Source organism: Diplotaxodon limnothrissa, linkage group LG9, assembly GCF_057381915.1.
Source record: "Diplotaxodon limnothrissa isolate DT_005_m linkage group LG9, D_limnothrissa_male_GT1.1, whole genome shotgun sequence".
In the NCBI taxonomy this organism is placed as follows: domain Eukaryota; kingdom Metazoa; phylum Chordata; class Actinopteri; order Cichliformes; family Cichlidae; genus Diplotaxodon; species Diplotaxodon limnothrissa.
The window spans coordinates 30,964,303-30,988,366 of NC_140604.1; the positions used below are offsets into that span (position 1 = coordinate 30,964,303).

Consider the following 24,064-nt stretch of genomic DNA (forward strand, 5'->3'; position numbering starts at 1 on the left):
CAGTAATACCTCACAGGCTTTCACACTTCTTTGTAAATTGGCACTTGTTTGAACCTGTCACATCTGATAGAGTTGCAAAGCGCTTGCGGGCCGCCACAGATCTACACAACACCGTGATTAGATGCCCATATGCTGCTGTGGTAAGCTCCATCTTGGAGCATCCCATCCAGGTCTGGCATTCTTTGAGTCAGAGGCTGCCAGAGGGGCGTGCTCGCAGAAACTCAGTCCTTTCACACCAGCAGGGACACCGTTCAGCTGCCGAGATTCACCATGGCTTCATCTCTGCACCGCACACCCGTTTTGTTGCATTTTATTCACTTGTCGTTACTGCTTGCTGGTGTTTTATGCGAACTTGAAGTAGAAGAAGATGAGCATGCCAAGCACACGTACACGGTGGATATGTTCAACGAGGCGGTGCCCACTGCACCCCACTTTGTCATGTTTTACGCTCCATGGTAAGTAAACGCTCGCTAAGTTTTTCTTTTTTTACACACGGAGTTAAGCAAATTCCCCAAAAGTACATTGTCTATGTGTTTAATATTCTAATTAATACTGAAAACACAAAAGCATTTCTGATACTGGATTGGAGCAAACCGGCAAATTAGCAAGCAAGCTAGTTAGCACGCAGGCTAGTTAGCACTAGCTCATTCCTTTCGCTCATTGAGTGATGTTAGCTTAGTTGCTAACTAGCAAAGCCAAAACAGCCAAGTGCAGCTGAGCGAAATGAAACGCATTTTCTTCTTTTACGCGGTTCTCGCTGTCGTTTATGCTAACACTTCGCTAGCTGCCAATATTCAGTGTGAAGGTTTGCAGTTGAAGGCTATACTCAGACAGTTAAACAGCTTTTATTCACAGAGCAGGAGTTATTGAGCCTCCGTTCAAAGTTAGTTACAGGGCTGCGCTTACGTGGCACGCACTGATTGACTGATGTTATAACAGTTGTTGCAAAACTGAGGTTCACGGTCCCCCTAGAGGTCCTTTGCGGGTAACAAGAATTCATAATGCCATTATTGTTATGCAGTTTAATTTGGTCACCATGCACTGCATAATGTAAACAGGGAACTGACGCTAAAGGCAGAGATTATGAGATTATGTGAGTTTTTTTTTTTTTTACACGTGATCGTTTAACTTTTTCCTTAATGGAGAGAGGTTATGTAAAAGTGAAGATTATGCTAATATGTTATGGAAATTTGTCTATATGTTGGTTTTATTATCAAATAACAGGAAGCAGAAAATATTGAAGCAGTGTGCCTGTGTCTGCATCCAGAATACAGTGTTCACATACACTGTTATGAAAATATAAACTCTCAGGTTTCCCATAATGCATTAAATCCCCCCTGTTTGCTTCTCTTATGTCAAGGTGCGGCCATTGCCAGAGGCTACAGCCGACGTGGAACGAGCTGGCAGAGAAATACAACAGCATGGACGACCCCCCGGTGTATGTGGTAAAAGTAGACTGTGTCCAGGACACCAAATTTTGCTCCAATGACCACGGCGTTAGAGGCTACCCTACGTAAGTACTAGACTCACACAAGCTGCTGTCTCATATCTTGGCCTCATCAGCTTCACTTATTGATGTCCGATTGCTCCGTATTTCATTTTTGTCAGTTTTCCAGAAACACAACAGAGCATAACGCAGCAGCTGAAGCATTTAGGCTTAAACTCCTCTTAGATCATGGAAGTAAAAAGTCTTTTTCATCACTGATTGACAGAGGAGTGACACATTGACATGCATTTGGTGGAATATTCTGCCATTATCTTAATGGCTGAAACTTGGATGTTGCACCATGCACACTGTAACTGCAAATGCAGCAGTTTACTCCATAATCATTTACAGAATACCTGTATTTATGGGTAAAGTTATAGCTAAGATTTTCTTTAACTCTCTCGTCCAGCTGTAGATTTTAAATTATAAATCTGCCATGCCACGTCTCATGGAGTTGAATATATTGTCTTATGTGCAGGCTTAAGTTGTTTAGGCCCGACCAGGAAGCAGTGAAGTACCAGGGCCCCAGAGATCTGCAGTCTCTGGAGACCTGGATGCTGAAGACGCTCCAAGAGGAGCCTTCGGTTAGTGGTTTGGTGTTCATTCAGTCATAACCTCACGTCCTCAAACCAGTGCAAAACTGATGCTCATGCTTTTTGTTGCTGAATGTTTTGCAGGAACCAGAGAGTGAACTGGAGCCTCCTAAAGCCCCAGAGCCCAAACAGGGAATGTATGAGCTCACCGCCCTCAATTTCAAGACCCACATAGCCAAAGGTAAAGATGCATTAAAAGAGATGCTGTGTAGAGCTTCAGTTAGGCAACATAATTAGCCAAGCGACTTTGCGTATTTACGCAGCTGCATCCTGCTGTAACAGATAAGCCGTGTCTGTGTTGCCGTCATTTTTGATTCTGCTTTCAGTTTTCAGCCACACCGAGTTTCTGGATCTCACATTGGAGAATGGAAACACCTCATTAACTAGATTTACATAACTGACATTTCACCACCCGAGTACCCGAGCGTTAGTCAAAGCCAGCCGACTGTAAAAACCCTCGTCTCCCGTCGCCTCACGTTTCTGGACTTTGAGGCAACAACTGCAAAAATTAACGCCGCTCACGATAATTGTCTCGCTGAAATTACGCCTCTTGAGCTCCACTGAAGTTGAATGTTTTGGTTTTGAAGGAAAAAAAATAAATGATTTCTTGTTTGGAGATGAAAATCGGCAGGATATGACATAGGTATTTTTAAAACGGTGTTTATAGGTCCCCACCTTCACATCTTGGCAACAGGGCTGCAATAAACGTTGCTTAATTGGTTCGTGTGAGCTGTAAGAGGTGTATATCCTTTTACAGTGTTGAGTTTGCAGTGAAATCAGCTTTCTTATGTTCATTTTCTGGACCAATAAACTTCAGCCTCGCTTTGGTAGATTTGTGTAAATGTATAAATTCCCTAAAAGCTGGTGTGCAAATGCTGCAAGGCTTTTCATGTTCTACCTTTCTTTCTTTTCTTCCTGCCTCAGGCGCCCACTTTATCAAGTTCTTTGCACCTTGGTGTGGTCACTGCAAAGCCATGGCCCCAACATGGGAACAGCTGGCCACCACCTTTGAGCACTCTGACGATGTGAAGATAGGAAAGGTGGGTTCAGATGTTAAAACAACAGAACAGATGGACACTCACTACAATGAAAGTTTACTTTCTTGAATTAGTCCCAGGTCCCCTTTGGGCAAACATTATTTACTCTTAAATGATTCCTGTCAGGATCCTGTGTGACAGAACAGATGTTGATCATATAAGGAGTTAACTATTTGCATACTGTGTTATAAAAACAGACCACAGAGCCAGTGTTTGCAGTGTTGCGACATTCCTGTTTAATAACACAAGTTTGTGTATTTGTGAACTAGGTGGACTGTACTCAGCACTACGAGGTGTGTTCTGAGAATGGTGTGAGGGGATATCCCACACTGCTCTTCTTCTACAATGGAGAAAAGGTATGCAAAAGGTTTGGGACTAGCTCTGTGTGTATGCATGTGCTTACACACATTGCTTAGGTGTTAGGTCAATAAACAGTAACTGTCAGGAAAATCAAAATATAAAAGGTTCAAATGGATGGTGCCTTAGAGACCGGCTGAGGAGTTCAGTCATTGAAGCTCGGAGCAGAGCTGCTAATCCTCATCGAAAGGACCCAGTTGAGGTAGTTTGTATCTGACCAGGATGCCTCATGGGCATCAGAATATTTTGTTAATTCCAGATGAAATTATGTAGTCACACTTGCTCCAAAACAGTAACTAACTAGACTAAATTCAGTAATACAAAATATATGCAATAATACTAAGTGCAATAATCCTTTCTGTCATCGTTGTATTTTTACTCAGTTGTATATAGTATTTGTATTCTATTTTTATCTTATTGTATATTTATTTTATTTTATTCTACTGTATATAGTATTTTATTTTATTCTATTCTGTACAGCTGTGTACTGTATTTATTCTTATTGTATTCTAATTTTTGCCTCATAACTTTTGCACTGTCCACTCCTGCTGTGACAAAACAAATTTCCCACGTGTGGGACTAATAAAGGTTATCTTATCTTATCTTATAACAAAATAGCTCTAATATATAAATATCTCAGTATATTGCACAACATTGAATATAGATGAAGTTGAAATTGAGGTGCCCTTCTTATTAGGGGTGCAACGATACACAAAATTCACGGTTCGGTTCGGTTCGATACTTTGGTGTCACGGTTCGATATTTTTTCGATACAAAATAAAATGTTCATGCCTTTTTAATTTGTCATTTATTAAAATTATAAATATATATTTTAAATTTAACCCTAACCCTTGTGCGTGTTTTTTATTTTGACAGCGAATGCGCACCTGCGGACCACTTATGTGCAGCCCTGGTTATTTAGCTCGTCATATTGCAGCCACAGAAATTATTTTGTCCATGAAACCATAAAGCTGCACTTTCTTTTTGCCTTATAGTCTGATTTGTCATAACTTTTCCGTTTTGTGGTAAGCTTTTCTTTGGCTGTCACTTCTTCACCCTGACCTGTCTTATTTGGCTCAGCAGAACTAAAATATATATCCTGCTGCTTTTACACACGCACTCACATAAGCTCAGCGATTCTCTGTGCGATCAACCTCTCACATGTTTAAGCTGCGGGAGATTTCACTTGTCATGTTTGCATAGTAAGCTAACAATTAATAAGACGATGTCAGAGGAATTGGTGCACAAATTATCATCACTCACAGATCAGTACTGTCGCTCTCTATACACAGTTCGCACGATTGCAAAGTGAAAACAAAAAAACAAGCGCAAATTCAAACGCGACTTCAATATGTCACATATTGACAGTGGCTCACCGATGCCAATGACATAATTACCCAGCTACATTTCCGAAAGAATGCAAAAGCATTGACATATATTTTTCCTTCCTACAAAAGCCCGACGGGCAGGGCAGAGATAGATTTTGGTACCCCGACTGAAAAAATCGCTAGCTCCGGGACGTCGGGCTAGCGATATTGCAAGCCCTGTATCTGATTGAGGAATCACTCATCTTTGGAAAAGAGTTTATTACAGAGAAATGTCTCTTTCCAAAATAAAAGCTATACTATCCGCTTCTTCTGGGCTATATTCTCAGCAGCATATTAAACATATCAGGTCCCCATAAGGAGAATCATGTGCTAACAGCTGTCTAAATGACTGATAAAGTTTGTAGCATGCTTGTTGTTTTTGTCTTTGCACTAGGATGATGTCGGCGTAAATGTGCAGTCATATTCGTTGTGTTCCCACTAGTGCTTTCAGGTTAACCTCGTTAAAATGACCTTAACGCCACAACACGGCAAATCTCCGTTAACGAGCTACCGCCGTTCGCCCCGTGCATGGGGCTGGACGGCCAACACGTTAACGAGCTAACTGCGCTAACACACTAGCTCCCACCCATGTAATTAAGCATTGCGTGGCACATCCAACATACTGTTTTACTTTAGTCCATGACTCGCTTACCTTCAGGGTCATACGTCACATGAAAACCAAAATAATTCCAAAGGCCAGATCTGAATGAGAGTGGGGAACGTCCATGTTGCAAGGAGAGCTTAACTTCTGTCTCGCTAGCTTGCCCTGCGCTCTTCCTTCTGACTATGCTGTCTGTGTGGAGCGCTCAGTGGATCTGCGCTCGACAGTGCAGCCTAGGCGGAGTAGTCGAACGCAGATTCACTGAGCGCTCCACACAGACAGCATCGTCAGAAGGAAAGTAGATAAAATAAATTACAAATGTTGTATTGTTCGATACATATGCGTACCGAACCGAAAGCACTGTATCGAACGGTTCAATATTGATACGAATATCGTTGCACCCCTACTTCTTATATACTGTGCATTAGATGGAGGGATTGTACAGGGTGATATCCACAGGCAGGAGTGATTTCCAGTGTAGTTCAGTGGTGCATTTGGGTAATCTCAACCTGTCACTGGATGTGCTCCTGTGACTGGCCAGCACGTCTTGGAATGGGTGGGAGGTTTTGTCCAGCATTGTCCTTATCTTGGACAACATCTGGCTCTCCAACATCACCTTCCAGCTACGTCCCCACAATGTTACTGGTCTTATTGTTGGTGCCCTCAACCTGCTGCCCCAGCATGCAACAGCATAGAGTGGCTTCATGAAGTGTGTCATGAAATGATGGTTCCCACATTTCATCTTTTATCCCCACGTTGTTGTCGTCTGCTCTGCTATGTTCTACACTTATTTCAATAACTTGATCAATAATCAGCGACTACTCAAGAGCACAGTGAAGTTTAAAAAGTCCATGCAGCTGTAAGGTCGCTGTTCGCTGCTCAGTTGAACCGTCAAATGTACAAAAATGTATGATTGTGGAATTTGATGATGATGATTCATACTAAGCTGCTTAAATAGTTACAGAGACAAATGTGAAGGCAAGTAAAAACCCACCAATGTTATCACAGTGAAAATGGCTAATGTTTTTCATCTGTGGCATTAAAATTCTAAGTCAGAGTATAATCGGTCCATCAAAATGGTCTCAGAAACACACTATATATGCCTTTGATAGCTGGCTTGAAAAAACATCCTGCTTTTCTTAATAACAGCGTTCTGTTGAGGGGAACTCGTTCGGTTCAGAGGTCCTAGGAAGAAAAATAACACATTTGATGCGTACATCCAAGAAATATTCAAAATATTGTTACACTGGTTACAGTAACTCTTGTTTCTTGTCCTCTTGTCATAGACAGAACAGTACAAAGGAAAGAGAGACCTGGACTCCTTCAAAGACTTTTTGGACAACCAGCTGAAGGCTGCACTCACCGAGGAGGACAAGCAGGAGGAGCAGAAGGAGGAACCAAAGGCAAATGAGATCCCTGCTGAAGAGCCAGCTGAAGAGGAAGCAAAGGTGGGTGTTCACAACAGAGAGGTGTTGTACTCGGATAATATTTTGGTCTCCTCTTTTTTTATTTCCTGTTTTGTATTTTTAAGTGGGGACATTTGTGTGCCCCGTTGAACTGGTGCTCAGAGACCTTAGATACACAGCAGCTGCACATTGCAGTGATCGTTGATGCATTCAGTGGGGTCCTGGCACTGTAGCTGTAAAGTTATTGTGATTCTTAAAGGGCTTGAATTGTGTATTTTTTACATTACACACACAGTGCACTTCTTCTGGATGCCATCACTGAGAATCTGCAGCACATGAGCAGCTGTTATTTCCTGTTGCAGTGAAACTGTTCAACACAACACATGTACACGCAGTAGTTACACTGTAGGTCTTTGAGCATGGCACCCATTCAGATTCCAGTTAGGTGAGAGACTGGCAGCTAAATTATGCCAGGATTTTGCATATCTTTTATTAATGAGATGATGTGGGCATTACTGGGGAACATAACCTGTGCACACAATTCAGAAGCTCTCACTCCAGTAACAGAATAATAAATACAATAATGCAATAATGTCGTCATGGTGAGGAAAAACACGGATCCATATAATTCCAACTTGTATTCCTGTCCTCTTTCTGTCTGTAGTCCAGTGTTTTGGTCCTGAATGAGGACAACTTTGAGGAGACTGTAGCCAAAGGGTTCACCTTCGTCAAATTCTACGCTCCATGGTGAGATTATTGTTTGACATCTTCCTTTATTGTGTGTTGTTAATGCCAAATGAATCATGACGCCTCAGAAATTAGTTCAAGTATTAAATAATGCTGAACCTTTGTCTGCAGGAGAGGGTTTAAAACTACTACGAGTAAGATGAGTCGGAGTGTATCATTTTTAAACAAATATACGTTAAGTACCTGCAGATGTCTGAAGTAATTATTGTTCTAGTGACTAAAGTGATTAAACTCCTGATTTAAAATGTTGGCAGCCAGTGTTTGAAACACAATTTGTCAGTCAGTGAGAGTGATGTCACTCTTGTGTTATCCTGCTGTCTAGGTGTGGTCACTGTAAGAATCTCGCTCCAACATGGGAAGATCTTTCCAAGAAGGAATTTCCTGGTTTTACTGATGTCAAGATTGCTAAAGTGGACTGCACTGTTGAGCGCACACTCTGCAACAAGTACTCTGTAAGTGAAATTCTGTCCAGGCACTGAATGCTTTGCACTCGGAGACTGTTTCTGGCGCACGTACCCTTCTGTGAGCTTTATATTTCTGCAAGATTAAATGTGTTACAGTGTATGCAATAAACTAAAGTGGTGGATTATATCAAAGACATAAAATTCTATAACTGCTACATATTTTAATTAGATACTATGAAATAAAACCCTAAAGCAGATTTAACAGTCCTGGTGGTTGGTGCACACATGTTTTCAGCTTGGAGTGAAGCCATGGTTACCCAATGATGACAGTATGGTGATATTCTTTTTTTTTTTTTTTTTCTGTTATCCAGGTGCGCGGTTACCCCACCTTGATCATCTTCAGAGCAGGGGAGCAGGGTGATGAGCATCACGGTGGGCGGGATTTGGAGAGCCTGCACGACTTTGTGATGAAGCAGGCACGAGACGAGCTGTAGATACAGGCTAGTCGGCGCTCTCTCTCTCTCTCCACAACTCTACTCGCTCACACTGCATATCTGGCTAATAGGACACCACCGTCTCTCCTACAAAAGCCAGACCCCTACTCTTCCCCCTCTCTGTCAGTCATCCAATGACAGGCTGGCGCATTCATCTTTTTTTGGTATTCAAGTGCAGAATCATTCGGTAAGAGTGTTTGGAAGGTGATCGTACTTCTCATTGCTCTTGCTCAACCTTAAACCACGTGGCGACTGGTTGGGCCTGAAGATGAAGTAATATGTGCGACAACCACTTTGCAAGCTCTGCTCAGAACCAGAACTTTTCACAAGAATACAAGAAATGTTAAAACAGTGGCACTAAAGTTTCTACCTGTTTGTTTTTTAAATGAAGTGTTTCTGACGTCTCTGCCATTTGACTTCTTTTTTCCCCGATGCTAATTTGTGTACATGAAATTTTTTTTTTTTTTAAATCATAAGCCATTAGTTTTCTATTACTGTCACTCACGAGGCTGTAAAAGTTTGTGACTCTCCAATGTGAAGCAGAGTGTTAAGTTGAGGGTGCTTCATAGTCATGCCAGTGATGGCCTGTCTGACTTAACTCTCAGGGAAGAAACCACACAGACTGGGAGGTGATGGAGAAGTCTGTGATTTTACTGAATCTGACAACTTTTTTTTTTCTGTTAATCAAGATTACCAGATCCTGACTGATTGTTTTAGTCTCAGTGATCGACCATCCCTTTCTACTTCTAGCATTGGGAGTGTTAGGCCTGGACCATGCTGCCCCATCACTCTGTTACTGATCTTTTGTGTTACTGCTTCTGTTTGGACAAGCCATCGTTGACGTGAAGTCTCCCCTAACATTATTAGGTGTCGATGTAAAAACGTGAATGTTTGTATTCTTCAGGCCAGGTTTATCCTTCCTATGTTAGAAGGATTTGGACACAGAAGGGTCGCTCATCGTCTGCACTGAAAGGTCGAACTGCTGCTCAGGGTGAGCTCAACTCCCATCGTATCCACATTTCCATCTATTCTTACTGAAGCGACAGCCTAAGTTGAAAACATTGTATCGGGATGATTTAGACCTTTGGGCACCAGAGCCATCGGCCTGAGTAAAATAGACGATGAGGTTCTGATTACAGTTAATCATTGAAGTGGGCAGGAACTGGCAGCATTAAAATTCAACACAAATAATTTTCGGGGGGATTCGAAGGTGAAGCCTTAGTGAAAAAGCATTTGCAGTGTTTCAGTGCACCTTTCTGCAATTAACCGCCGTGTAAACTGCACCCACCTGTTAGGCAAATGCTCTTTGACCCAGGTTACGTGGAAAGCATGTGTTGTGTGAATGCAAGGCACCATTTATTGTTAAACCCAGGTACTCAAACAGTCTGAGACACAGCAGTTTTTTCTCAGTAAAAGTTTTTATGGATAGCACATGGTCTAAGCAACTCCAGTGACAAAGTCATGTTTTTTTGTTGTTGTTTTTTTCCTTTTCATGGGTTATAGTTTGTGCACAACCCACAGATTTTGTACAAAAGAGTGAATAATGGCAAAATGTAACATGAGATTTCGTAATAAATTTTTCTCAAAAATAACTTTGCATTTTCATTTTGCTCTTGCATCTCTGTTAATAACGTATGTGATTTTTTTTTTTTTAATAAAAGGTGCAATAAATAAGCTGAGAATGTACAAGTATTTACAAAAAAAAACTAAACATGATCACAAATGTAAACAGCAGCTTACCAGAGGTATATTTTGTAATGTATGATTGGTTAGGCACGTAAGGTATTCTGATTCTTACTGGTATTAGTTTTTCATTAAAATATGCTCTAAAAGTACTCATGTCATTTAAAGCTCACAGTTACATACTCTGTTGGGAAGACGTTGCCACGTGACAGGTGACAAATTAAAGGAAAAACCAGGCACTGCTTTTCAGCAAAACTGCTCGAATGCACGTTTATTTTTAATTCTTCAGCTCTCTAAAACTTAAAGAGGTGATTGATTGGTCGAAAATCTACCAACCTGGGTTGAGATCTGGTGACTTGAGGGCCACAGGCTCTATGAAAAGGGCAAAGCTGTTATCCTAGAAGCGGCCATTCCCTTCAAGATTTAACACAGAACAAACTGATCCCGCCAATGAATGCTTTAAAAGAATAGTACGAGATACCCCCACTGTGCAGGGTTTGAGCATTCAGGTTTTTCCATTAATTTGTCACCTGTCCATATCCGAACACAGTTTCACCCTCGGGGTTGAAAAAGCAACCGGCTAATTTCAGAACGCTGACACAAACCGTTCTGCGGGATGTTTTTTTTCTCTACTATTTCATGATGGGCTGTCAGGAGTGGAAGCGTTTGTTAACTTTATGAGAGCAGCGACATGGAAATGGCCATTTGTGGTATGTCCGAGGGATAAGGCTGTATTCTTCGGTTCTTTGGAGAAAAACATCAGTTTAGCCACAACATGCATCATGTTGAACCAGCCTGGTGAATCGCAGCTCAGCCCCAGCCTGGCAAATATTGACATGGAGGAGAGGAGGTGGTGGTGTCGGGGGGGATATTTGGAGCGGTCCACTGCTAAAATAGCCTGCGGTCACTTTGGTTAAGTCCATATTATATTTTTGGGAAGGCAAATATGGCTCGAGAAAAAAAACAGCAGAGGGGAGGAAGGAAATATGAGTGTGCTGACTCCAAAGTATCATTCAGTTTGTATTAGATGGTTTTGGTTAACAACATTTTGCACAGAAAAAAGAAAGTCGGGCTGATTCACACCACTTGGAAATATGACGGGGGTGTTAGCCCTGCAGTGTCATGTGCTGTAGGGAAGCTGTTCATTATCTGAGCCTCCTGCGAGAACTGATGCACCTTGCTCTTTTTTTCTATGTTGGAGAGAAGACGGGAAAGAAAGCAGCACTCTGACTGGTCCCACGACAGTTCAGTTTCACCCTCTCAGGGAGGGAGAAGGTGCAGTAGCCTCTCAGGCATTCATACACACACTTCAGTAAACACATAATATACAAACTTAAATGCTTAAATGCCTCCCCCCACACATACACACACAGTCATTCATTCAGTTGCAGACCCATGAAGAGAAGACCCCCGTCCACAGCTAACAGGAAGGGTGGTAGACAACTTGGTGGCTCAAGACTGGAACAAGGTGAAGTTGCCTATGGATGATCCACATGTGGTGGGGAATACTTGCTACTTGATATGTTAGCAGGCTTAACAATTATGGAAATGGAACATGGGAATGATCTTTCAGGCTGGACGTTCCTTTGCATGTTGAAGATTTGGGCGGGAATCTGGTGTCTACCTGAGGTCAACGTACACCCAACTTTGACTGAAGCACTACCAGTCTTCATCTGTCTGTCAGTGGCAGCCGCAGGCCCGCACCACCATGTTCTTGTATTTCTTCAGTATGACGTTGGAGTTGTCGTCGAAATAGAGCACTGAAATGGCGTGCAGCTTGGTGGGGGCGCAGCACGGCTTGGGTACGTTCTCGGGGTTCATCAGGTGCACCTGGAAATAATGAGAAAGACCTTCAGCCTCTTTATGTGTCACAAATCCCCCACACCCTCTTTCTATTATCAGAAAAAGTAGCAATTAGAAATGGATGATAAACTCACAAAGGACAGATTTAAAAATTGATTTTATTATATTTTTTAATCATGCCAAATGTCGGATTATTTGACATTTCTTTAATGGCCACTGGAGACTGGTTATAAAATCCCCAACCCCACGTGGCCCAACTTTACAGCAGATATTAAAATGGTTTGGACTCTCTCAGTAGCATCTAAATTAAATTGACTGTGTAGGGATGCTCTTCTTAGATCATTCAGTCACTAAAATTATATAAAGGTTGCTTTAAGTGACAGGTAGACACAAATAAATGGAGGTATAGCCACTAGCTTTCTGCTAGCCCACACCTTGGCTCGAAGCGTACTCACAGCCCTTCCAATAAGGTTGTGCTTCAGTCTTAGTGAGTGAAAAGCTAATATTTGAATCATTCATTACTAAGCAATAACAAACATGTCTCTTTATCTGTCCACTGCACCTGTACAGCTTATAGATATAGATAGATAGCAACTTGCTAACCAAGCTGGCTATCATTAGCTGATAACATAGAACTCCACCCTCTCGTCTAAATATGGCTGACGTTATCAAGCTTGATTAGACAGTAGCAGTTATAAATGGTACAAACTGTACACGTACACATACCTGCTAATCTTTGTTTACCTATTATTGACAATCTCTTCCACAGTGTGTGTTTTGTCCCATCACCCCCAGCCTGGTTCTGCTGGTTTCTTTTTTATCAAAAAGGATGTTTTTCCTTCCCACTGTCACCAAGTGCTGGCTCATAGGGGTCAAGCCAAGGCGCAATGATTTCTCTGTATTATTATAAAGTGTCTTGATGGGACTGTTGCTGCGATTTGTTGCTATATAAATAAAACTGAATTGAAGTGAATTAAGTTACTAAAATGCTAGGATGGTACTCAAGGAGCAAAAACTAATCGGATGGTCTGTCCCGCACAGACTACATTAAAAATCCTCCCAAGCACCAACAAACATGTCAGAGTGGTCCAGAGATTCAGTAACTCCAATTAGTATCAGTAGAAGCTGCTTGGCTATACCGTCTATGCTGCCACGCTCCTAAATCCTGCATCCAATTGGGAGTTATGAAAACACAAGCTATCATCTGTACAGTTGTTTAGAACAGGGAAACTCTTCACAGAGACCAACTTTTTTTGAATAAGACTGTATAAATATATATATTTTTAATACCATAAACATTTTAACATGGAAGTCTATGGGGACTGATTCCATTTGAAGGCTGCTTCAAGTGGCCACTAGAAGAAGAGCAGTTACTCCATGTGTGGATGCACCTCATTTGTCTCTTTTATGTTTCGACTGTCCATGACAAGTAAATTTAATGGAGTTAACTGAGCTTCACAGAACTGTAACGCTTTATATTCACCGATATTTATAACCCTAAGAAGGCCACGGCGACTAGATTAAAAATACACTGTCGAAACACTCTCATATGCTCCTGTGCTTATTTTTAAAGGTCATTTAGACACACAATAGACCACTATTATATCTCGTTGCAGTGTTGCTACAACAATCCTAAATCCACAGGAAAAACTGTATGAGCACCACCACAAAGTTCTGGCAGACATAAGAGACGGGCCTAAAATGACTTCTTCTTCATTGTGTTAAGAATACACACATACTTAGTGCGGTAAACCGTAGTGGGATGGTCTTACCAGCGTCTGCACAATGGCGTGGTTGGTGGCATTCATGTGGGCATTAAGGGGGAAGGAGCATTCTCCATCACAGTAGTTGGCTGCGTAGCCGTCAGGAGCAATAATCCAGTCCTTAGAGAAACACGTGAAATCAGTTGGTTTTGGGATGAACAGAAATGAACAGTTTTGTTATTATTGGTTCAGTACAGCTTCACTTTCCATGTAACCCACCTGACTGCTGTTGGTAAATTCAGAGTTAACGTTCTCTCTGCGGACAAATCCACAGCGCTGTCTGTGAAATCACCCTCTCCTCCTTCCTTCCTTCCACTCTTTCTGTCTTACTGTTTGACTCTGATGAGGTGTCGACAGGTTATCCCCCCACTCTAATTTGTGTTTTGATCTAGTTCATCTTCCTGTCAGTGTCAATCAACCGTCTGTCTTCACCTTTTCACTCTTCTGACAATCCCTTTCATTATTTCCAGCTCCCTTCCTCTGTCTGTGTGTGTGTGAATGATTGCTGGCAGTCTCCCTCTAGATGTCAGTGCTGTGTTAACAGCTGGTTGTATGTACCTCTGCCCTTCTCTTTTATTTCTTCCTCTGTATCTAAGTAAACACGCACACACACACTGTGATCTCCATTTAACCTTTTCTATGTCGCATCCTCTCTTGTTTCTAATGTGTACTGAGCAGTGTACTTTACAGAGTCATGCTGACAGGTTTCTTTCATTTACTACTTTATCGTGTAGAAAAACTGAGACGTGCTGTTGAAATTACACTTTTTTTCTTATGTTAAAGTATCTCGTGGAAAAAATAGTTATACTTTCCCACAATCTAAAGTGCCTTTCACATCCCTGCTCTGGGTGACGTCTGACTTCGAGGCCATGTATCTCACATCCCACCTCCCCTCGTCAGCTAACGGTTTACCTCCCCACCACCACCAGTGCATAAACTCTGGGGCGTTCATGCGACTCCACTCCATAATTTAGCTACTCATGCTCATTTTTTAAATATTAAGATATGACAATTTGTAGAAGGAAACCAGTCTGACAAGAGACGGCTACTTAATACACCTGATGGTGGCATACTGCTTTTGCTAAGAGTTTAAAAAACACACAAATCCCCTATTATTCCAACAATCATATAATATATATAATACTATACTCTAGTATGCATAGTAGGAACACTGATTAGAATTAAAAAGTAGTCCTGACTAGACGACTGATGTATTAGGAAACTTTTAGGTGAAGCTTAAGGAGAAAATACCTGCCAGCCCAGCTCTCTGAAGCTGACGTACAGCTCGTGTCTTCTGCATGCTGTCTTCTGATCGCTGCTGTTGTAGTCTGAAAGACAAAGAACAGAAACCATCAGGGTTCACATATTACCACGATCCTCTCCAGACACGGGGCCGCTCCACTTAGAATCATGATTAGCATCTGGCGTCGTTTTCCACATCGTTTGTGACCCTCAGCATGTGGAAAGTATGTCACAGCGCCATGATGATAAAACAAAGTGAAAGCCCTTTTCCTTGGGTAAATGATGTAAATATGTCCAGTGAAGTCCAGTGACACATTACATACTGAATCCGAGAGCAGAAGAATAACACAACACGCCTCGCGTAATGCACTGGGTGGAGAAACATGTGAGGGCGTAGACCGGAGCGCCGGCACAAGTGCTCATTACAGCGGTCGCTGCGCTGTACGTGCTTCACATTCATCTGCTGTCTAATGCACTTGAGCGCGTGCCTAATTGAATTCATTGGCAGTTACATATTATTTGGCACATGCAAACGCAGTGAAATAGTGACAAGTGTGTTTGTGGACTCTCCGCCCATCAGCTTGTCCTTAATCATCTGTGTTCGCCTCTGCGGCCGTACAGCAACGGCTCAGACAGTCTCAGGTATAGGTTTGGTTTTCAAACTAGAAGAGGTCATTGCTGCCATCGGTCACTGCACTGAAGTCAAGACGGTGACACAGATTTTCCACTTAGGTTTCAAGGTCTCCCTTTAGCTTATTTACTCTGTCCTTTCATGGCTTTGATTACATTTTCACAACTAACCTGTCTGTGAAACAGGCAAAGTGCTACACAGTGGCACTGGTCCCATGTTCTCGATGGTTCTATATGAGGCTCTATTTGAGGCAATTATGACTCTACAACCCCACACACACACACACACACACACACACACACACACACACACACACACACACACACACACACACAAGAGTAGCTTCTTTGAGCCCAAAACTGATTTTAATTGTAGTTAGTTGTTGGTCTGCACATCCATAATTATAAAACAGTTAACCAACTGTTTAGACTTTTGCTGAGGACCAGCCTTACAATCAAGCAGCAACCTCCAGGGCTGAGAAATAAAGCTAAGGTGCAATGCAAAGACTTGTAGTTCCTCTAATAGCCACTTGAGGCAACTCTAAAAGCATTTACAGTCTGGTATTAAATTTTTTTTAAAAAATCTCTTTTTACCACAGAAAAAACAGGAGATCAGAAATCAGTAGATGACGTTATTGTTGCCATCTTCTATATACAGTCTGTGGCTAGAATAATATTGTGATTATAATAAAACAATAAAAACTTTCACAGGTTTGAATCTAAATGCGACTGACCCTCTCATCCAAAACGCAGTGTTGACTTTTTCCAGTCTGACTCTTAACCTGTCAGCTCATGCACACATAGTTATTTATCACCTACAGGCAAATATAAATAGGTGTCATAGAATAAAATAAACAATAGAATAAATCAACTCTCCATCCAAGAAACGGGCATTTTATAGATTTTCTTGCGTGTGTGTGTCTGTTTGTCTGTCTGTTTGAGAGTGAGTCACAAGGCAGTCGGGGATTTGTCACTCAGTCACAGCCACCACCCAGCCACTCACCTCACCAAGTCACCGACAGCAGCCTTGTTTAGTCAGCTGGAGTTGGAGGGAGACGCACACAGACATATATACAAACATATTTCGCTTATGTAATGCTAATTGATTTTGGTTCCTTACATCCATACGTCTATCATTCATTACAAGCGGCGCTTCCACTCGCAGTACGTACACATAGGCACTCACAGATGACCCGATGTTTATCTGTTTAACAGCCAAACCCACTTAGCTACTCATTAAAGCGGAGAGTTGTAATTTAAATTCACCAGAGTTGGTTGCATTACCATTTCGTCATCAAATTAAATTTAATTCTGAACAGACTCGCTGACTGCACTGCCCAGACCCGAGTGTTTTAGCTGGCCTCATCTCAAATACAAAAAGAGACACAGACAGGGAGAGGAAGAGCAAAGCTGGGTTTCCTGCTTGGATTCATCGCAGACCATAAAGATGAGGTGACAGAGAGAGACGCATGTGAGGCCTGGCACTGCCTGTGTTTAGTCTTCATGTTTCTACCAACTGTACCATAAATGTGCAGTTGTACTTTATATAAGGACATCTACCAAACGGCACCAAAATAACTGCAATAACAAGAAAGACATACCTATGATGGGTATTTCTAAGAAGTAAAAGGCAAATCAAGAGTAATCCAAGGCACTATTTTTGAGACACTGTGTCAAGACATAATTGCTTCCCTATATTTAACTGAAATAGTATGAAGATGACACAAAGGTAGGAAGAGATGATCTTGAAAAACACAAGCTCCACGTTTGAAAAAACATCTGGACTGTGCTCCGTCACCTCTTCAATTTAATTCAATTTTATTTTTATAACGCCAAATCACAACAACAGTCACCTCTAGGTGCATGAAGCTGTAAGGTAAAGACCTACAATAACACAGATAAAGCCTAACGATCAGGTGGCCTTCTTTGATCTAGCACTTGGTGACAGTGGGAAGGAAAAACTCCCTTTTAACAGGATGAAACAGCAACCTAAGCCTATGGCAGCATGAATAAAGAAGCCAGCAGTGTGAGAGCAAAGAGCTCTATTGGGGTGATAGTCTTCTTCTTATCAGCACTATGTAAATGTTTGGGGAATGAAAGGAAAATTGTTGTTTGCTCTCACTCTTTTGTCATCAGACTTTCTGTGACAGCACGTCTGGATGGCAACATATGTTGCTCCCGATCAGTGCTAACAGAGTCGTCACAAGATGCATCTCCAAACTATCTGCCTCCCCTCTCCTATTCAGCTCAGAGGAAACTGTGTCTATGATTCACCTCATCTTACATGAACTTGGACGCATAAAACATCAAAGCTGGTTCTTCACAGCGCCACCTGTGGGATCTTTCTAATGACTGAATGCACCACAGTTTGATGTTGGAAACTGTTCAACTATTTATCCACACAGTCTCTCACAGACCGGTGAATCTCTCCTCATCTTTCCTCCATAATTTATCAGCCTCACTGGAATGCTCGTTTTAAGCCCAATCATGTTACTAATCAGCCTAATTAGTCCTGAGACGTGTTCCACCAGGTGGTTTTTTTGCACAACTTTTCCAGTCTCTGTGTGCCTTCTTTCCAACTTTTTATAAAAACATGTTACTGGCATCAAAATCAAAATTAGCATACAACACTCAAAGCTTTAGAAGTATTTGTACTGCACAAAGGTATAAAATGGTTTTCATCAATCTTTTCACAGCTTTGCAACTTTTTTGGAAACAAGGCTGGAAATTCGATGAATATTTCATCTGACTAGACGAGTTCACTCTGTGAGAAGAAACAAAAGGTACCACTGGCCATGACAGTCAGCGGCATAGTGAGGTCAAAGGGTCATGTGTAACGGTCAGTCAGGATGCAGTCAGGTGTTTCCCTCGTTTAGGCTTCCTTCCTTTCCAGTAGGAAGGGCAGCTCGCGGCATGTCTGCTAATGTGGAAATAAGTTATAAGTTTACATGTCTGTGCAGTCAATGGTACATCTCCATGTGCGCGTGTGTCTCTGTGTACCTCTGCATATGTGCAAATGTTTTTCTCAGCATTCAGGCATGCACGTTTGGCTCCGTGTGAAACTGTGTGTGCAGGCTTGCACGCATCCATCCTGCCTTCAAACTGAACTAGTTAGAACTGTACATGGACAATACCAATACCTTTTTAACTGAGAATCGGTCACAGCACAGTGTACAGTGTTTATATACAGGAAACAGCCAAGGATAATGGAAGAGTACCATTGAAAGAAGAAATCTGATTGGCTATGAAACTTGGCTGACCTGATACAAAGCTGAGGTGATGTTTATAGAAAGAGAAAACGACACACCTCTGAGCTGAACTGCTACCCTGCAGTACTGCAGGATGGCAGAGGTCTCAGGGTTAATATACAGAAACATACCAATGCATACTGGAATATATTTGTGTACTACTTAAGGCATTTCTGCAAATAGTGTAGCATATGCAATACTTTAAATAGTGAAAAACGCACTGTTTCTAAGTACACACGCACCCTTGTTATTACACAACCTCTCATAGAGACCCCCCTACTTCCTCATCCAGGTCGAGTTTATGATGCGTGACATTCAGCTTTGGGTCAAATCACAGCTCAGGGTGGAGGGTGAATGTAGCCCGCCTGCCCCCTCCACACAGCATGAGAGGCCTTCGCACAATCAACCAGTCTAGTGATGTCTAAAGTTTGATAATCTCATTTTATTCACTGCTCTCTAAGGTGACTGTAAATATGACCTTGAGGGTTAAAAAGATTGAAGTCTATATACTTTTGCTTGCTAGAATGATCTAATGTGCCACCAATTAGCTAGATAAACATAATATGCAGTCAGACAGGCAGGTCAAAGGTTCAGTAAATCATAAGTAAATAAGTGTGGCTTTGCTGTGCAGTTCAGAGTATCATATTTAGCGACATGCTTCTTTTTCCCTCTTTCTCACTCATCTCCGCACAACTCCTTTTCCCCCTCGGTCTTCAAAGCCATCAAACATTTACAGTCTGTGGGGCTTTTTAAGAGGAATAAAGCTGATATTTACTGCGGGCTTTCATTGAGTGTAAAGGCCCAGATTTGTGGTGCCCATAAACCACATCTCCCCTTCCTGCCTGTAAAAATTTAATGCCACACAGCTACCACTGAGCTCCGGCTCCCATGAGGCTTCCATTCATTTCTTTTTCCTTTCCTTGACAGAGAGCAGAGGTGAGAAGAGACAAAAACTGACTCAACGTGTTATACTTGCTGTATTAATTAAAAGCCTTAGAGTGTGTGTGAGTGCTACTGTAGAGTTTGACATTAAAGTAGTCGGTTTAACTAAAATACTGTAAAAATACAATCATTTAGAAGCTTTCCTCCACATAATATGGAGATGCTAAGCTACGCTGGTTAACTTAGCTTAGCATGAACACTGGAAACGGGGAAAAAGCTAGCCTGGCCCTGTTGAAAGGCTAAAAGTTTGATGTGTAAGGTGAAGTCTGTTTATCCAAAGGTAGTGCTAGGCTAAACAGGTTAGCTTTTATGCTAAACAGGCTAATATGAAGATCTCTGCAAGAAAAGCTAACGAGTGCACTCAATATCATGACTGCAAGTTTAAAAAGAGGTATTTTGGTGTTTGTAACTTCTCTTGGCCCTTTGACAAAATTATGGACCTAAACTCTGAGACACAGTGCACTTACAGCCTGCATTACACATGTACATGTCACAGCTGTCTTTCACAAATTAAGTTGGAGGTGGCAAAGCGTTTCGATGATAACCGTGATCTTTGAAACATAATAATAACTACAATCAGAACTATGTCATAGCACAAGCCACAGCAACTATCTGACATAGAAGATTTGAGTTACATAGGGCTGTAATGTGGATATTTTGAATTCTAGTGGTACAGTAAAAACAGCCGTGAAATCCCTGGACTAGATAGACCGATAGGTGGATAGATTATCTTTAATGAAACTTTACTGACCCCACAAGACAATTATTGAGTCTGAGCAGCAGGATAAGAATAAAAAAGTGCAGTATGCAATAAATAAACAACATAGTCCCAGTAAAAGTGCCACATGCACATAGGGTAGCCCTTATACTTTGAGATATTGCAAAAATTCACATACACAACAGTGATAAAAAAAAACCCAAAGAAACTAAAAAAGAAAACAAATGAGACAAGCTAAACAAGAGTAAACAGTAAGACTGAGATCATGTAAATTGCATTAATAAATAATTTGTACACTATAAGAATATGTCTTGCATTCAGTAGTAACACATAATTCATAAATGACTGATTTTTAGTGAGGGGGAGGTGTAGACATGGCGGTTAATTATGGAAAAATCACCTCAGATATCGCTTGCTATTCAAAGTAAATATCTTTGTCCTTTCAACATGACTTCAGAGGATTTTAAGACCCAAACCATGAACTCCACTTTCACCTTCTTGAACTACATTCAGGACCAAATATTTGAAAATAACAGGGAGAAAAAAAGCAGGATTTCCTCTACTGAGATGGCAATGTAAACGGACACTGTAGCACAGAGCTCCGCCGCTGTGTTACGGCAGCTTACCTAACAGTGTTTAACCTGGAAATGTTTCTCTGCGAGTAGACAAACATCCATTTGACCGCGTGATAGTAAAACTCTGCACTAAAACCGATTCACATTGAATTCATCAGGGTGGGGCTCCTACTGCCGGTTCCCACCCTGTCTATTGAATAGCAGGGGAAACACTGCTCCTTACTGAACATAAGCACTGTGGCTCTTTAACACTGAGACTTTTAATGTACTGTATGACTTCACTTTAACCCTTCCTCGCCACTCTTTGAACCTCAAACTCTGGAAAAGCCTGTAAATTATATTTATCTCCGGTTGTTCCAAAAACACGAGGATCTTATGGTGCCAGTTCAGATGTTATAACTGCACAGCTCGGATTCAGTGTTTCAGTGACATAAAAAGAGTCACAGAAACCCAAGCCAAAGCTTTTCAAGCCGCTCCACCTACAGCCTATGGTTTACTCCAGCTATTTCTTAATTCCAAAGCGAGAAAAAAATAGCAGGTTTTACAGTAGCAATTACATAAATTCCCATAGAGGTGGTGGCAGTGGTGGTGGTGGTGATGGAAAACTCAGTCCCAGTGTTCAAAATAAAATCCTTCACCCTGAAGGAGGAAGGAGCGTGTCCCAAAAGTTGTGAAGACATGAAAGGAGAATGTCACTGTTGCCTCTGACGTTCCTCCCCCTCCCTGCAGCCACTACTACTCAAGTTTATCTTTCTTCCTGTCTTTCATCACAGAGGTTATTAAACCCTGCGAGGGAGCTCCGCCATGTCTAATTACGCCAACGGTAAACAAAAGGAGGTCGGGTGGTGAAGGAGTGAGGAGAACGAAGAGGAGGAGGAGGAGGGAGGAGAAGAGCGACAGATGAAAAAACACAGCTGGCTGAGCGCCGTGTTATTATAATTCTTTAAGCAATACTGTTAGCTTGGTCAGTCTTTTAGCTGTGCAACTAATGACTAGCTAGGCCTAATTACAGGCCGCTGGTGCTGTGCCGGGACGTGATATTCCCACCCCGGATGGTTGTTAACTTCCCCCACAGCCAAGGCCCAGCCCGACTCCCATTACCTCCCCAGCCCTTCCTCGCCCACAAAACCCCAAATTACCTTTAAAGGTGTTGTATTGTTCTTTTGGCAACATACACACCAGCGTTTTCCACTGTGCACACATCAGACACACCCAGAGTGGGTGGAAATATCACGGCTGTTGTAAAAGATATTCCCGGTCTTCCCCGCACGCCTCAGAATCTAAGGCGAAACTTTAAAAAAAAAGAGATTTACCCCACTAAACAGGAAGAACAGGAAAAACAAAAACACTGGGATAAAAGTGGCTGGTCTGAAAGCTGTGTGCGTGTGTGTGCGTGTGTGTGTGCGCGCGCTTTCAGGAGCAAAATGTGGAAAACAAAGATGATTTGTTACACTTAGAATTACACCATAATCTCAAAACTATTGCTGCAGAAATTTTTTTGGCCGATTCTGGCCTCTTTTGTCATCTGGAAGATATTTAATATCAGATGTCGATTTAAACCCAGCTCGCTAAAATGGTGCAAATGAGAAAATAACAAGGTCCAAAACCTCACAGGGATTAGAGCTGGGAAAATAAAGTTGTCCTGGTTTAAAGGTTGCTTTATAGCCCTAGCAGACCGAGCAAGGCACGAGAGTCATTTGTGGCGAATTGAGGTGCAGCAAGGCCAAATTCATGAAGACCAAATCAAAATTGACAAAAATGTATTAAATTAAAAATGGGTCTGATGATGTCAGGGATTACTTTGGGATTAAAAACATGAGGCAGTGGAATCAGGTTGACCTCACACATCAGGGGCTACACTTTGGGAGGTTATTTTTAGAAAACACACTTGCTGAATTAGTTTAAAAAGCCTCTATGTGGACGCTACTGAACACATTCGAAACAAACACGTTGCTGCCGCTCGCTCTTAGATCTCCCGCTTCTTTGGAAAAATATCCGTGAGGGTGAATTCCCGGCCAAACAGAAACTGGGGGACAGCATCCACATTTTGTTTCTCCCCATGAGCGCTCCACAAGACGGATGCTCTCCCCATCCATCGCGGCCTCCTCCCCGTCTCTGAAGTGAGTGATGCGGTATTGAAACCATATGCCCTCCTGAATTCCTCGCGGATCCTCCCATCCCGTCCAATCCCTGCAGTCCTCTTGCTGGCCACGGACACACGGCTGTCGCGAGGGGGGCCTCCCTGCTTCCTGTGTAGGATCTAAATATTTACACTCCCAGTCGTCCCGAGTGGCGAGGCGGAGAGGTCTTGATGTTTTGGGTTATGTAAAGTCCAATCCTCCAGGACGCATATTTAACAGATTGTCGTTGTTAGAGCACTTTTTTCAGCAGACTCGCTCCGTGGAAAGTTTTTCATCCTCCCGATGCAGAAGGGGACACAAAAAGCTTTATACTGAAAGGGAGCAGGCTTTGAAATCCACGCTGTGTACCCCAGAATAACTTTGTCTTTACGACATCCTGCCTTAAAGTCTTTGGACGTCTCGAGCCAAAGGTGACAGCTGGGCGGTGGAGAATACAGGTCTGGAGCCAAAACTGAACATGTGGTGAGATCTAACTGTCCCGTAGCATAACAAATGATGAGTCTTTGTTCTGTGTCGTGTCAGCCAAAGCTTTCATCTAATGCAATTACTAAGAAAAAGCCCTGCAGGAATTTAACATACAACCTCTGGTGTTAACAGCAGTGCCGCGTAACCTACTGAGAAAGTCGCAGCAGATGCTCTGAGCAAACAGAAGATCGAGCCAACAAATCTCAGCAGAGGGTTTTGCAGGGAGTAGCGATGAGAGCAAACCTGTCCTGGAAATGCTTCTGCGTACCGTACAGATGTTAGAGCCATTAAGCAGGGAGCAAAAGAAAGCAAAGCAAAGGTAAATCGCTACCTAAGTAGCCAGTCAGGATGGGAGGATTTGC

The 24,064-nt window shown here is 42.1% G+C and overlaps 2 protein-coding genes across 2 annotated transcripts in view; one reads left to right on the forward strand and one right to left on the reverse strand.

The window, feature by feature from the left end:
- Positions 1-234: 234 nt before the first annotated feature.
- txndc5 (thioredoxin domain containing 5) lies at positions 235-9,506 on the forward strand. The gene is made up of 10 exons (XM_085362505.1): positions 235-455; positions 1,361-1,513; positions 1,965-2,070; positions 2,164-2,260; positions 3,004-3,119; positions 3,386-3,472; positions 6,728-6,889; positions 7,512-7,594; positions 7,917-8,046; positions 8,370-9,506. The coding sequence occupies exons 1-10, from the start codon at positions 271-273 to the stop codon at positions 8,490-8,492; spliced, it is 1,242 nt and encodes a 413-aa protein (XP_085218631.1). The 5' UTR covers positions 235-270; the 3' UTR covers positions 8,493-9,506.
- A 720-nt stretch (positions 9,507-10,226) lies between these two features.
- The window catches only part of bmp6 (bone morphogenetic protein 6), a 47,077-nt gene continuing 33,239 nt past the window's right edge, over positions 10,227-24,064 (reverse strand). Inside the window, exons 6-8 of the mRNA XM_085363004.1 lie at positions 14,993-15,069; positions 13,751-13,861; positions 10,227-12,005 (exon numbers count right to left, since the gene is read on the reverse strand). Of these exons, the coding sequence (XP_085219130.1) occupies positions 11,856-12,005; positions 13,751-13,861; positions 14,993-15,069 (338 nt within the window). The 3' untranslated portion in view covers positions 10,227-11,855. The remainder of the gene's footprint in view (positions 12,006-13,750; positions 13,862-14,992; positions 15,070-24,064) is intronic.

Bases quoted from the DNA above. Each gene is read 5' to 3' on its own strand.
- txndc5 (XM_085362505.1), top strand. From the start codon at position 271: ATGGCTTCATCTCTGCACCGCACACCCGTTTTGTTGCATTTTATTCAC. The intron at 6,890-7,511 runs GTGGGTGTTCAC...TTCTGTCTGTAG, and splicing joins CAGCTGAAGAGGAAGCAAAG to TCCAGTGTTTTGGTCCTGAA. The intron at 8,047-8,369 runs GTAAGTGAAATT...TCTGTTATCCAG, and splicing joins CACTCTGCAACAAGTACTCT to GTGCGCGGTTACCCCACCTT.